The sequence below is a fragment of the Bos taurus genome, chromosome 2 (genome assembly GCF_002263795.3).
Source record: "Bos taurus isolate L1 Dominette 01449 registration number 42190680 breed Hereford chromosome 2, ARS-UCD2.0, whole genome shotgun sequence".
Lineage (NCBI taxonomy): Eukaryota > Metazoa > Chordata > Mammalia > Artiodactyla > Bovidae > Bos > Bos taurus.
The window spans coordinates 131472291-131487120 of record NC_037329.1 but is presented as its reverse complement, the minus strand read 5'-3'; the positions used below and the strand labels follow the sequence as shown (position 1 = coordinate 131487120).

General features: G+C 47.4%; 1 protein-coding gene across 21 annotated transcripts in view; it reads right to left on the bottom strand.

Moving 5' to 3' along the window:
* EIF4G3 (eukaryotic translation initiation factor 4 gamma 3) overlaps positions 1–3905 on the bottom strand; it is a 354574-nt gene extending 350669 nt beyond the window's left edge. For 19 of the 21 annotated variants that reach the window (XM_024982993.2, XM_015460874.3, XM_059880202.1 and 16 more), the window contains exon 1: positions 3210–3905. In XM_024982993.2, coding sequence (XP_024838761.2) covers positions 3210–3436 — 227 coding nt within the window. In that variant the 5' untranslated portion in view covers positions 3437–3905. The remainder of the gene's footprint in view (positions 1–3209) is intronic. The other 2 variants (XM_059880222.1, XM_059880229.1) reach the window with 1 other exon arrangement.
* Between the last annotated feature and the right edge of the window lie 10925 nt (positions 3906–14830).

Genomic DNA, 14830 nt, shown 5'->3' with positions numbered 1-14830 from the left:
TAAGTCAGAACTACTTGAGCACCTGAATTCAAACTCATTTATCTTCAATTATCTCAAGGGTGAGCAATTTCCATCTGAAGAACTAGGCTTTTAATGGAGACCCAAGAACTCCCTGAAAAATGTTAGCAAGATTTTCTATGCATGTACAATTTTCTCTGGAGAAGGTCTACAAGGTTTTATCAAAATGTTAAAGTTGTTTGTTACCCAGAAAAGGTTAAGAATCAGCATGGAGATTCTCAGTACAGCCTTCTGGAACCTCCCACTGGGAAGGTGAGGTGAGCAAATCTCAAGGCAAGGATCCCCAAGTGCCAATTTCATAAACTATTCACACTGGATTACGTTATAGAAACTCTTAAGCATATTTCTCCCTTGCCATTAGCACTTTCTATATCAGGGTTTATCTTCTTTCATCCTCATCGTCCCCACCCACCCTCCACCATGGCCCATCCATCCTGGGACAGCTCCTATCCCGTGCCTCTTGGCAGTCAAGGGCCTCTATCTGACAGGGCCTTAGGAGCCTGCTGCGCCTTACCGATGACTACTTAAGCAGGTAAAACTCCAATTAGCATTTCTGATTTGCCACTTGAACACTACGTACAAATGAAGGACAGACATCTTGTTACATGAGTCTCCTCATATTTTTACAGATTTAAAATGCTAACTAAACTCATTAATTCAATTCAAACACAACTGCACCCGTACATTCTGAGGAACTGGAGAGTTAATCAAGCCATAGAAAGGGCACCTCCAACTTTGCACTCCAGTCTCAATGTTTCTATGTGTATCAATTTATATGATAATCACTTTTATCAAACAGATACAAATCCCCACACTCCCTCAGTGTAGAAAAGCAAAATTAACTATATTTCAATCCATTTTTAACCAATTCCCCATTACCACAGATAATGTTTCACCACTGGCACATTCTAATGAAATCTGTAATCTATACTTCATTTACTTACAAGCTTTCAGATTTAGCAATTGTAACCTTTCAACGTGTAAGGCAAATAAAAGATAACAGAACTGTGAAATACATTAAGAAGAAAACTTATTCTTCCTTCACTGATATGAGGCAAAGTAAAAAAAAAAAAAGCCACATAAAACCAAGTAATCTATATTACTACATTTAAGTATAAAAATGATTTCCATTGGAAATTACATCTTGGATCTATCCCCTTTAACAACTATTGCAGTATTACTAGCTGCTCTTATATTGCAACCAACTCACAGCTTTTACAGGTCCTTCCTTTGTGAAATGCAATTGAAAAAGCACACTCGAAACGCTTAGTGTCCAAATAATACCACTAAACTCACCGAGCACTGTCATATTCAGCACCTTGGTCCTCATCACTTTGTAGTCAAGAACATACAACTACAGACCTCCTTTCATGTGTTTAATTTCCAAAACAGCTCCAAGATGGAGGTAAAGAATAATTTACTTGGTGGCACAGTACAGAAACTTTAAAAGCGCTAACCAAGTATGGGCAATCAAGACCAAAAAACCCTGAAATTAAAAAGGAATTTAAACTCACAAAGCATTAAGTGAAGATACCTTTAAGAGATCCAATACTGAATTCTACCTTGAAGTAGGACTATCAGCCAGTCTTCCACCCCAAAGTAAAGCAACTAGGGACACTGATCAAAACTAACCAGGTTTTTCATGGGCAACAAACAGTAAGGCATCACTAACCAGTCTCTTCAGTGAGCAATTCTTAATTGAACAGAATCATGCAGTTAAACATTATGAAATCAGTACACACATCACACTGGAATGGAATTTATCTTACCCTGCGCCACACTGCTTGGATTGAAAAAATGTAGACTAACAATATTCAAAGCACAGAGAAAATGGCACTTGACAGAAACCAAAACTATGGCCTGAGATGACTCCACAAGGGGAGATAACTTTCCCTTCTCAAAGTAATGGATACAGACAAGAATCAAACTACAGACTGTGAAATAACCTGTGGACCTCACAGCAGTTAGTTTCACTTGCTCCAACACCCTACTCTCTCTAAAAGTCAAACGCACGATGACACAAATACAAAAACACAACACATCTAAACATCCAATAATTATTTATTGATTTACATAAATACAACGGATTGGGGGGAGGGGTGTATGATGAAATGTTACTCAGGTAGGTAATAATGCCTTTCTAATTCTCCGTGGAATTCATGAATTCAACGTTTTACCTTCACCCGCTGCTTTTTAACTAAAATACCTCGTCACCAAGTCTTTTCAATCAAAGCTGTCCAAAAACTCTACAGTCGAGCAAATAACATGAAATTAGACACATTCAACACTAGACTTTCCAGCCAGGAGCCACGGTACCCTCCAGATATCAGGCCTAGGAAGAGTAAATTCAAGCCCTTTAAAAATATTCAGCATTTAACACCAGTCTTCCAAGAAGTGAGACTTTTGGGGGTGATGGGTAATGTCAGTTAACTTCCTCTTCCTTTAAAAAGGTCAAAGACAGGGAAGCGTCCGGCGTTACATTTCCTCCTTAGATCGCGTTCCACCACAAACCACATCACAACTCTCCCAATCGCTAAAAAAAAAAAAAACACTAGCCAGAGGGAGTGCTTTCTGCAAAATTTCACCGTAGACTGAAAATCCAACTTACCTTTGGAACGAGCTAAGTTTAGTTTCACACGGGAAATTTACCAATAAAGTTTATTATGTATTAACCACGACAATCAAGGAAGCCCACCATGCCCCGCTGCAGGGGGAGCTGAAGGGAGATAAGAAGGAGGGTGTCGTCCTTACAACAATCAGAGAAAAAGCCTTCCCTGCGGGGCTGGTCACAGGCACCAGCAAATTCGGCCTAATAAAAAGGGGGGCGGGGGGCGGGTTTGGGCGGGGAGAAGAAGCGAGAGGGGGGAAACGGTGTCTCCCACCCCGCCCCGGCTCCAAAAGGGAAGGGCTGCAGAAGCAAGGCCGATGGAGCTAGTCTGCACAGTAGTGCCAAGGGTCGGAGAGGGGGGGGAGGGGGGTTCCCCACCCCCAGCAGTGCTGCTGCCAGGGCACCCCCAAAAGCTCCGGCGCCAGGCCGGGTGCGTGGGCTGGAGGAGAAGCGTCCCTGCCCGCGGCTGGGCAGCAGCTGCTGCGGGCAGGAGAGTCCCCGGAGGGGCCACAGTCCCCGACACCCCCAACCCTGGTCCACGGCGAAGCGAGCCGAAGGGCTGGCAGGAAGGTGAAAAGGATACTGTTGGGGCGCCTGGGTCTGGAGGGCCCTGATGTTCGGGTGAGGAGGGGCCGCCGCTGCTGCTGCCGCCGCCGCCGCCGCTGCCGCCGCCGCCGCCGCCGCCGGGTGAGGAGGCGGTACCGCTGCTGCCGCCGCCGCCGCCGCCGCCGCCGCTGCTCCGGTGCCGGGTCCGGTTCCTGCTGCAGCCGCTGAGCCTGATTTCAGAGCCGGTTTCTGCGGTAAACTCATGGCAAAGCGAAGCCACCAACCCCCCCAGAGCGGGACCGGGCGCGCCGGGGTGCAGGGGCCGGGGGCAGCGGGGGGGCGGGATGGGGGCAGACCCGGGGAGGCGGCGGGAGCAGGGGGCCGGGGGGAGGCTGGGAGGAGGAGGAGGAGGGGGCCCGGGCCGGTCACACACGCCCGCCGCCGCCGCCGCCGCCGCCGCCGCCGCCGCCGCCGCCGGCAGCAGCAGCCGCCCCGCGGGCCAGCACCACCGGCTGCCGGTCTCCGTGACAACGCGACCCCAGGGGGGGGGCCGGACCCGGCGGGGGCAGGAGGCGGAGAGACCGGACCTTTCACGGCAATATCCTCATGGGCCGGCGGCGGGGGGTCTTTATCCCCCTCCCCGGGGGAAGCGGCGCCCTTCTCGGTAGCGGGGCTCAGGCGATGCCGGCGGATTTTCTTCCCTCAACGAGCAGAGCATCCAACATGGCGCTGCGGCCGCCTCCAGCAGTCCGGCAGGACGGCCGCTCGGAAAACTTCGGGCCTTTTCGGAGTGGCTCGGGAGGCCGAGGGAGGGAAGCCCCTTCGGCTCTTTCCGGAGACTGGGAGCGATCGGGATTCTTCGGAAACGCTCGGGGGCGTCTTCGGCTGCCGTTCGGGAGCTCTCTGGGGCTGACTCGCTTCCTCGGGAAAGATCGGCGAGGAGTCGGGGGAGGGGCGCGGGGGGCGGCTTCCCTGGCTCGCTGCGGCCGGGGGGTACCGGGCGGAGGGAGAGACCAAAGGCGAGGTCTGGTCTGTGAGAGCCCTATCCTGTCGCTCAGCCGCGAAGAACAATGGTAACGGCCGTGGAGCCCTGCGGTCCGCAGAGCCCTGTCCGCGGGGGCTGGGAGACACTGAGGAGAGAAACCCAGGTCACGGAGGTAGGAAGCGCTTCACCAGAGAGAAATCGCTCGAGAGGAACGCGCCGCGTGCCCCTATCTACATTACACAGAGCTCTCGCCGGCCTGTAACGCATCACCGTCCATTGTGTCGACATTTCGCCCTCGCTCAGAGAAGCGAGTGGGATGAGGAGCCCCGGTCTCCAGAGCGCGCTGAGGCGAGGAGAGGGAAAGGGACCGGCCCAAGGTCACCCAGCCGAGAAAGGACAGAGCCAAACCAGTATCTGAAATCCACCTTCGTCTGAAGGAACCTGGCCGCCTCCCAAGTGGCCCGGGGACCTCACCCGACCGCCTTATCTAATCGGCAGCCCTAACTTAGGGATCTGTGCACGGATTCTTCTCAGGCCTGCCTCAGGACCCGAGCGCCCTTTAACCGTCAGCCGGAGGTCGGCTCCCCAGTGCCCTGTGACACTTGATAAACTCCTTTTCTCCTCAGCATGACTCACGAACACACCCCCCCACACACCCCCTGCCCACAAACCACCACCACCCCGCATTGGGGGTCTTGTCTAAGCACGGGAACATTAAGGGGAAAGGAACTGCAGAGATCAGGGAGCAAGCCAGGCAATGGTTCCCAGGCGCTGAGCATTTACTGTGTCACACCGTCCAGTGAAATAGGGATAATCATTTCACAAAGGAAGAGACTGAGGCTCAGGGAGGCTCAATACCACCGCCCAAAAGCAGGAGCTGAGAAAAGCCAGGCTCAAAACCCACAAGAGACTGCCCTGGTGGCTCAGAGGGAAAGAATCCTCCTGCCAATACAGGAGACACCGGTTTAATCCCTGGTGCAGGAAGATCCCAGAGATGGTGGAGCAACTAAGCCCATGTGCCACAACTTATTGAGCCTGTGGTGTAGAGCCCAGGAGCTGCAACTCCCAAGCCCGTGTGCCGGAATGCCCTAAAGCCGGTTCTCCACAAGAGAAGCCACTGCAATGAAAAGCCCCTGCACATCAACTAGAGAGTAGCCCAGCTCACCACGACTGGAGAAAAGCCTGCACAACAACAAAGACCCAGCACAACCAAAAATAAATAAATGAAGATAAAATCATTTTTTTTAAAAATGGACAAGATACTTTCCCAAGGTCACATGGAGAGTGTAATTGGCAGACACAAAATTGGAATCAGAGGTGGGTTCTAACTCCTGCTATACTGTTCCATACTGCCTTTTTTTTTTTTTCTTCTTCTTTTTCAATTCACATGAAGCTCTACACACAGTGGGTGCTTAATTCTTGGCAGTCCCTGGGAACCCTAAAACTCCCTCTGAATAAAAAGCATCTGGAAGAAGGGTATACCTCCACGGCATCTTTCTGGAAAGAGTTTCACAGCTCCTAGTGTAGTGAAGAAGGAATATCATCCATCCATCATCTCCAGACTGAAAGTCAGGAGCTACTTCACATTCTGGAATCATTTGGATTTGTAACACCTGTTTACCTGGGATTGGATTTTCTGGTCTTCTTCAGGCACAATCAGCTCCAGGAAAAATTCCTAACTGGTCCTGCCCTTCCCCAGGTTCTCCTTCTGTGTTCCAGATCTCAGACTTCCTTCTCCCAATGAAAACCTGTTCCCAGGAAAGAATTTGGTTTCCTATTTACAGGGTGAATCTACCTCTGCTTTATTGACTATGCCAAAACCTTTGTGTGAATCACAACAAACTGTGGAAAACTCTTGAGTTGGGAATACCAGACCACCTGACCTGCCTCCCGAGAAATCTGTATGCAGGTCAAGAAGTTAGAACTGGACATAGAAAAACAGACTTGGTTCCAAATCAGGAAAGGAGTATGTCAAGGCTATGTATTGTTACCCTCCTTATTTAACTTATATGCACAATACATCATGTGAAATGCCCGGCTGGATGAAGCACAAGCTAGAATCAAGATTGCTGGGAGAAATATCAATATCCTGAGATATGCAGATGACACAACCCTTATGGCAGAAAGTGAAGAAGACCTAAAGAGCCTCTTGATGAAAGTGAAAGGAGTGAAAAAGTTGCCTTAAAGCTCAACATTCAGAAAACTAAGATCATGGCATCTGGTCCCATCACTTCATGGCAAACACATGAGGAAACAATGGAAACAGTAAGAGACTTTATTTTGGGGGGCTCCAAAATCACTGAAGATGGTGACTGCAACTGTGAAATTAAAAGACGCTTGCTCCTTGGAAGAAAAGCTATGACCAACCTAGACAGCATATTAAAAAGCAGAGACATTACTTTGCCAACAAAGGTCCATCTAGTCAAAGCTATGGTTTTTCCAGTAGTCATGTATGGATGTGAGAGTTGGACTATAAAGAAAGCTGAGCACAGAAGAATTGATGCTTTTGAACTGTGGCATTGGAGAAGACTCTTGAGAGTCCCTTGGACTGCAAGGAGATCCAACCAGTCAATCTTAAAGGAAATCAGTCCTGAATATTCATTGGAAGGACTGATGGTGAAGCTGAAAGTCCAATACTTTGGCTACCTGATGAGAAGAACTGACTCATTGGAAAAGACCCTGATGTTGGGAAAGATTGAAGCCAGGAGAAGGGGACAACAGAGGATGAGACGGTTGGATGGCATCACCAACTCAACGGACATGAGTTTAAGCAAGCTCCGAGAGTTGGTGATGGACAGAGAAGCCTGGCGTGCTACAGTCCATGGGGTCACAAAGAGTCAGGACAGGAATGAGCAACTGAACAGAAGGGAACTTACTGAGTGATAACAGACTGATAATTGCTTAATTGTTCTTTTCTGAGTTTGTTTCCTTTTCCAACTTAATAGCTACACTTGTCAGGCGATTACTGTGTGTCTGGTCTTCAAGCACTTTATGAGCGTTATCTCTCTTAAAACAGATAGACCTTGAGCAAAATAATGTAACAGTCCCTGATAAGATTCTAGCCCTGGGCAGTCAATGCAAAAGGCTTATGGGGAGCAAAGTCAGAAAGGTAGAGTGCTCTCCTTTCATCCAAAGCATAACCCTGCTCAACACCTCCCATTTGACACAGAGCAGCTAAAATTTGTTGAACACCTACTGTGTGCCAGGACACAACTCTGCTAAGCATTCTACTTAGGGTCAATCCTATTCACCTCCACAACTGTGCAAGGTAATATGTCCTATTTACAAAGAAACTGAGGTTCAAAGATGTGAAGAAACAATTGTATAACTTTCAAGTGGAAATGCTGGCATTTAAACCCAGGCATCTGGGACTTCCCTGGTGGTCCAGTGGCTAGGACTCCAAGCTCACAGTGCAGGGGGCCCAGGTTTGAACCCTGATCAGGGAACTAGATCCTACATGCTGCAACTAAGAGTTCTGATGCCACAGCTAAAGATCTGTGCTGCAACTAAGACCTGGTGCAGTCAAATAAATATTTTAAAAAATTAACCCAGGCATCTGACTCCAGTTCTGATTTGCCACCATTGCCTTCCCCAGAGCAACCTCCCCACGCTGGCCAGGGGCACTGTCCACAAGCAAAGCTGATCTTGTGAATTTGCCTGCTGAGAACTGTTCATGTCTCCCACATTGCCTTCAGGATCCAGTTTAAATTCAGGACCCTTCAGAAGACTTCCCTTGTGGTCCAGTGGTTGAGAGTCTGCCTATCAACTCAGGGGACATGTGTTCGATCCCTGATCCAGGAAGATTCCACATACTGCAGGGCAGCTGAGCCCATGCACCACAACAGTGCAGCTATAAACAAGTAAAGAAATAAAACAGCCTCAGGATCTGGACTCTACTTCAGTCCTGCCATTCTCCACCTCACATCCAAAGCTGCAGCCACCTTGCTCCACTGCAAACAAGGCCATCTTCCTCCTCGCCCTGGGATCCATATGTAGGCTACAACCCCAAACCATCCTCTCTTTTCTCAGCCCATTGGCTAATTCCCCTCCCACTTCAAGGTTGGCTTAGGCCCCACTTCCTCTAGACAGCCTCACTCCCCAGGCTGAGCTATGCTCACCGTTTCTAGGTTCCCAAGTGGATGCTTAAAGCTTGTGTTGAGCAATTAAGGGTACAGCCTTTGGAATCAAATTGCCCAACTTTGATTCTCAGCCCTGCCATTGATTAGTTGTATGACCTTAGAGAAAATCACTTAACCTCTTATGCCTCAGTTTTCTCTGTAAAATGGAGATTACCTCCTATCATGAGAAATAAGATAATACACAGGAAGTCCAGTCCCTGACTCATAATAATAGTTGGCTGTTGGTGGTTTAGTTACTCAGTCGTGTCCAACTCTTGATGAGACACCATTGACTGTAGCCTGCCAGGCTCCTCTGTCCATGGGATTTCCCAGGCAAGAATAACTGGAATGGATTGTTGTTTCCTTCAGGGGATCTTCCCAACAGGGATCAAATGCACGTCTCCTATGTCTCCTGCATTGCAGGCAGAATCTTTACCAGTGTACCACCTGGGAAGCCCGCAACAGTTGGATAAAGGAACATTACTTGGTCCTTTAAAATATCCCTGATATCTAGCACCCAGTTAATAGGATGTGAAGCTCACTGAAGGAAAGAATAATTGTGAATTGCCAGAGGATTTCAGGAGAGGCCCTGGATACTGCAGAGCCAAGGCCGGGCCTCACTGCACAGGGAGCAAGAAAGTTGAGAGGATCCTGCTGGCCCACCAGAGGAGTTTTGCATTTTTAACCAGCCAGCCACCATTCCCAGAGCCCACCACACTACCCCCAGCAGAGGCCTGCATTCCCTCCCAGAATCAGTATACGTCTCCATCCTCACTCAAAGAGCCAACAGGCAGGTGAAGATCTAGTTTATACATCTTCTCAAGGCTGAGTGATGATCCTTTGCTTACTTGTTATCATGTGGGGTCACCATGCTGTTTCTCTAAATGAATGGAAGACTGGACTCAGGGGGACCCTTTAATTTCTGAATTGAAAACTTGTGAAAATATTGTTGCAAGCTGGAATTCTCTGGCCCTTTCACTTGTTTTTCCTCCTGGAGGGGACTAGCCTTTTAGCATAATAGAAGCCATCTTTAGTAGCCACAGAAGGTTTGCATCAGGTGTTCCACTCTGAGACATGCAAACCTCCACCAAGGCCTGGGCGTGGAACTTAGTGACGTAAGATCTAGACCCTAGGAAGTTAAGACATAGCGATGAGAGACCAAGAACATTAAAAAGAAGAAGAACGCAAAGGAAGATTGAAGAAGTAGCGACTATAGGGCACTCATCTGAAATGAACATGTATAGGAGAAAAGCCCCTGTGGGGGGAAAAAAGTAAATATTTTGCCCCATTGCTTATACTGAAGCTGGTTCATAATTAGCTATAAATGTTCTTCAGTAAAGAGCTATGCCAGCAGGCCCTGCCCAGCATCACAGGGCCTGGTGGTAGGCTGCCCTGTAAAGGTAGTAAGCAGTTCCTTTCAAAGGTTGTAAACTTTCAGAGAGATCTGGATTCTAACCTTGCAGACTAGCTGATCAACCTTAATCAAGTTTCCTAATTTCTCTGGGCCATTTACAAAAGGAAGACAGGAGGTCTGCCTTCCAAGGATTAAAGTAGGACTTGGAGGAGCTGGTCCACAGAGAGCATCACCAGGGCCCCAGGGCATGGTCAGAACCTCAACAAAGCTACATCCTGTAGCTCTTCCCTCCAAGGCAAAGCTTGCTGCCACAGCCACCCCCACTTCCCAGGCCAAGTCATCCTACCCCTTTGCCTTTGCCTGTATGTGTGCGCAGTAGTCTTCATTTCTCAGCTATTTCTGCAGCTGACCATAGCCCCCAACAGTTCTGCAACAGCAGATACTGCAGCTTCACCAGGATGGAACAGGGAACAAAAAATATTATCATAAGATGGTTAAGACTAAATTTTATGTTACTTTTATTTACCATAATTGTTTAAAGTATTATAATGAGTCTAGTCAGGACTGAAGGTGCCTTAGGGATTGCCTTAGGGTCCTGGTTTTAAGATTAGAGCCCAGATATGATTTTTCTCACCCTGCAAGTGAGCAACACAGCCTGGACTGAAACTCACAAGCTCTTCTCACTGCTGGACCAAGGTGCTTCTCATGACCTGATACCATATTCTCATTAAGAAGTTGGATATCCCTACACGCACCCATGCCCCTCTTTTCCCACTTCGAGGATGGGCCATTCGTCCCCTGTGTGCCTCTGGAATCACAGCCAATCTTCAGAACTTATTTAACAGGCATTTACTGAGTGACATCTACATACTAGGCTCTGTGCTGGGACCCTAGCAAGACCACATCTAATAGGGAAGAGAGAGAGGTAATTGGACCTACAAGTTTAATAATCCCCAAAGAATTCCCTGGTAGTGCACCAGTTAGGGCTCCGTGCTTTCCTTGCATGAGGGAGGCTAGGATCCCACAAGCTGCCATGGCCAAATAATAATAATAATCCCCATAATGATCTACATTGAAAAATTAAGATCCTGCCACTTTTGTGCCCAGAGCCCTCCACTTCCCTCACTTCTGAGGTAGAGTAAAAACCTAAGTCTCTTCAGTGACCCATGAGGCGCTCGGGGAGCTCTGTCTCCCCCCCTACCACCTTTACCTCCCTGAGCGCCGCCTCTAGTCTTCTTTAGTGCACTGCCTTTTGGATGTTCCTTTTTTTTTTTTTCTTAATAACTTAACATTTTATTTATTTATTTGGCCACATTGCAAGACATGCAGGATCTTCCCTGACCAGGAATAGAACCCATGCCCCCTACAGTGGAAGTGGAATCTTAACCGCTGGACCAGCAGGGAAGTTCCTGGATGTTCCTTTTATACACTTCAGGCCTCAGGGCCTTTGCACTTTCTGTTTCCTGTCCTTAGGATATAGTACTGCTCACCCCCTCACTTCCTTCTTGTCCCTACTCAACTGCCACCTTATATCAGAGGCCTTCCCTGATCATCTCTTATAAGTTAACAACCCACTCCCAGCCTCAGCCCACCCTATCCTACTGTAATTTCCTTCATTATACTTATCACCATCTAACCAGTGACATATTTACAGTCTATCTTTCCCCATTAGAATGTTAACCCTACAAGAGTAGAGATTCTGTTTTGTTTGTTGCTGTATCTCCAGGCCCTAGAATAGTGCCTGACATATACTGTGTGCTTGTGATATTGTGATTTATAATAAGAAATATATATTTGGTCTTCATTCCATCCCTGGAGTAGAGCTCCTAGAACCCTTAGAATAGAAAAGGTCAGTTTTCATTCCAATCCCAAAGAAAGTGAAAGAAAGAAAGTGAAGTTGCTCAGTTGTGTCCGACTCTTTGCGACCCCGTGGACTGTAGCCCACCAGGCTCCACCGCCCATGGGATTCTCCAGGCAAGAATACTGGAGTGGGTTGCCATTTCCTTCTCCAGGGGATCTTCCCTTTAGAACTCGGGATCTTCCTTTTGGAACCCAGGTCTCCAAAGGCAATGCCAAAGAATGTTCAAACTACTCCACAATTGCACTTATCTCACACTGTAGCAAAATAATGCTCAAAATTCTCCAAGCCAGGCTTCAACAGTATGTGAACTGTGAACTTCCAGATGTTCAAGCTGGATTTAGAAAAGGCAGAGGAACCAGAGATCAAATTTTGAACATCTCTTGGTTCATCGAGAAAGCAAGAGAGTTCCAGAAAAACATCTACTTCTGCTTTATTGACAACGCCAAAGCCTTTGACTGTGTGGATCACAATAAACTGTGGAAAATTCTTAAAGAGATGGGAATACCAGACCACCTTACCTGCCTCCTGAGAAATCTGTATGCGGGTCAAGAAGCAACAGGTAGAACTGGACGTGGAACAACAGACTGGTTCCAAATAGGGAAAGGAGTACTTCAAGGCTGTATATTGTCACCCTGCTTATTGAACTTATATGCAGAGTACATCATGTAAAATGCCAGACTGGATGAAGCACAAGCTGGAATCAAGATTGCTGAGAGAAATATCAATAACCTCAGATACACAGATGACACAACCCTTACGGCAGAAAGCAAAGAAGAACTAAAGAGCCTCTTGATGAAAGTGAAAGAGGAGAGTGAAAAAGCTGCTTAAAACTCAATATTCAGGAAACAGATCATAGCATCTCGTCCATCACTTCATGGCAAATAGGTGGGGAAACAATGGAAACAGTAAGAGACTTTATTTTGGGGGGCTCCAAAATCACTGAAGATGGTGACTGCAGCCATGAAATTAAAAGACACTTGCTCCTTGGAAGAAAAGCTATGACCAACCTAGACAGCATATTAAAAAGCAGAGACATTACTTTGCCAGTAAAGGTCCATCTAATGAAAGCTATGGTTTTTCCAATAGTTAGTAAGGATGTGAGAGTTGGACTATAAAGAAAGCTCAGCACAGAAGAATTGATGCTTTTGAACTGTAGCATTGGAGAAGACACTTGAGAGTCCTTTGAACTGCAAGGAGGTCCAACCAGTCAATCCTAAAGGAAATCAGTCCTGCATATTCATTGGAAGGACTGATGCTGAAGCTCACCTGATACGAAAAACTGACTCATTGGAAAAGACCCTGATGCTGGGAAAGATTGAAGGCAGGAAGGAGAAGGGAACAATAGAGAATGAGATGGTTGGTTGGCATCACCGAATTGATGGACGTGAGTTTGAGTAAGCTCCGGGAGTTGGTGATGGAGGCCTGGCGTGCTGCAGTCTGTGGGGCGGCAGAGTCAGATAGTACTGAGAGAATGAACTGAACAGAACTGAAGCTAGGAAAGTGATAAGGTTTCATTTGTTATGTAAATGAAGTGATGTTTGGGAAGCCCCTGGGTCACCTAAGGAGTAGGGGCTGGGCTGCCAGGGGAATATACCTTATGATTAGAGAGCTGAACTTTCAGTCCCTCTGCTGGAGGTTGAGTTCCACCACCAGTGGCCCAAGATTTAATCAATCAGTCGTATGTTATGCGTGTGTGCATGTGTGTGTGTGTGTGTGTGTGTGTGTGTGTATGCTCAGTCATGTCCAACTCTTTGTGACCCTATGAACTGTAGCCCTCTGTGATGAGGCTTCCGTAAAAACCCACAAGTACAAGATTGTGAGTGCCTCCAGGTCGGTGTAGAGAGAGGGCATGGAAGCTTCTGCACCCCTTTCCCTGTCCTTTGCCCTGTGCTGTTCTTGAGTCACATCCTTTCATAATAAACTGGTATCTACTAAGGGAAATGTTTCTCTGAGTTCTGTAAGCTGCTCTAGTAACTAACTCCAACCCAAGGAGAGATCATGGGAACCTCCGTCTCTAGCCAGTGGATCAGAAGCACAGATAACAGCCTGAGCTTGTGGCCGGCATATCTGAAGCAGAGGGGTGGGTGTGGGGGAACCTTGTAGGACTGAGCCCTTCACCTCATCTTATCAGGGAGGCCTTCCCAGACCATCCTTTATAAACTGACTGGGATTTGAAGCTGTCTTCAGGTCGATGGTGTCAGGGTTGAGTTAAGTTGTAAGGTACCCGGCTGGTATCTGAGAGCTAGCTTGTGATATCCCAGAGGGCTCAGTGAAATATTCATTGACTGACACAAAATGATACCTGCTGGAGGCACAGGAAGTGGGAGCGGGAGGGGTCAGAGGGAAGGAGCACAGTTACCACCTTCTGACTCTTCCGACATATTAATTCAGAACCTGCCTGTCCATTGAGTTGAACCTCCCTTGCCTACGCCTTGTTTGGATAAGAGAACTAATTCCGACTGGGTGTGTCCATCAGCATCAAGACACAGCTTTTCTCTCTACTGCTCAGTAATTTTTTTGTTTAACTTTTTGGCCACGCTGCATGAATGTGGGATCTTAGTTCCGCAACCAGGGATAGAACCCACACCCCCTGCATCGGAAGTGCAGATCCTTAACCACTGGTTCTCCAGGGAAGTCTGTCTGCTGGTCAGTTTTGAACAAAAATGGAGTGCATTTTCTGGAAAGGAGAAAGTGGGCCCAGGGAGCCATCCCAGGGGATCCTGGGGACAAAGAGACCTGGGTCCTGATCCAACTCTGACATTTATTTTTCTTTCATTTTTTTAGTTGTAAGATACAACATAAAAAATACAAAAAATAAAAAACAAAAATATAAGATACAACATAAAATTCACCATTGTAACCATTTCTAAGTGTACAATTCAGGGGCATTAAGTGGCATTCACATTGTTGTGCAGTCATTACCTTGTGTATTACCAGAACTTTTCAACATCCCAAACTGAACCTGTGTACCCAATAAACAATAACTCCCCATTCTGTCCTCCCTCCAGCCTCTGGCAACCACAATTCTACTTTCTGTCTCTTTGAATTTGACTGCTCTTGGTACCTCGTGTAAATGGACTCATACAATACTTTTGTGTCTGGTCCAACCAGTCCATTCTGAAGGAGATCAGTCCCAGTGTTCTTTGGAAGGAATGATGCTAAAGCTGAAACTCCAGTACTTTGGCCACCTCATGCTAAGTGTTGACTCATTGGAAAAGACTCTGATGCTGGGAGGGATTGGGGGCAGGAGGAGAAGGGGACGACAGAGGATGAGATGGCTGGATGGCATCACTGACTCGATGGACGTGAGTCTGAGTGAACTCCGGGAGTTGGTGATGGA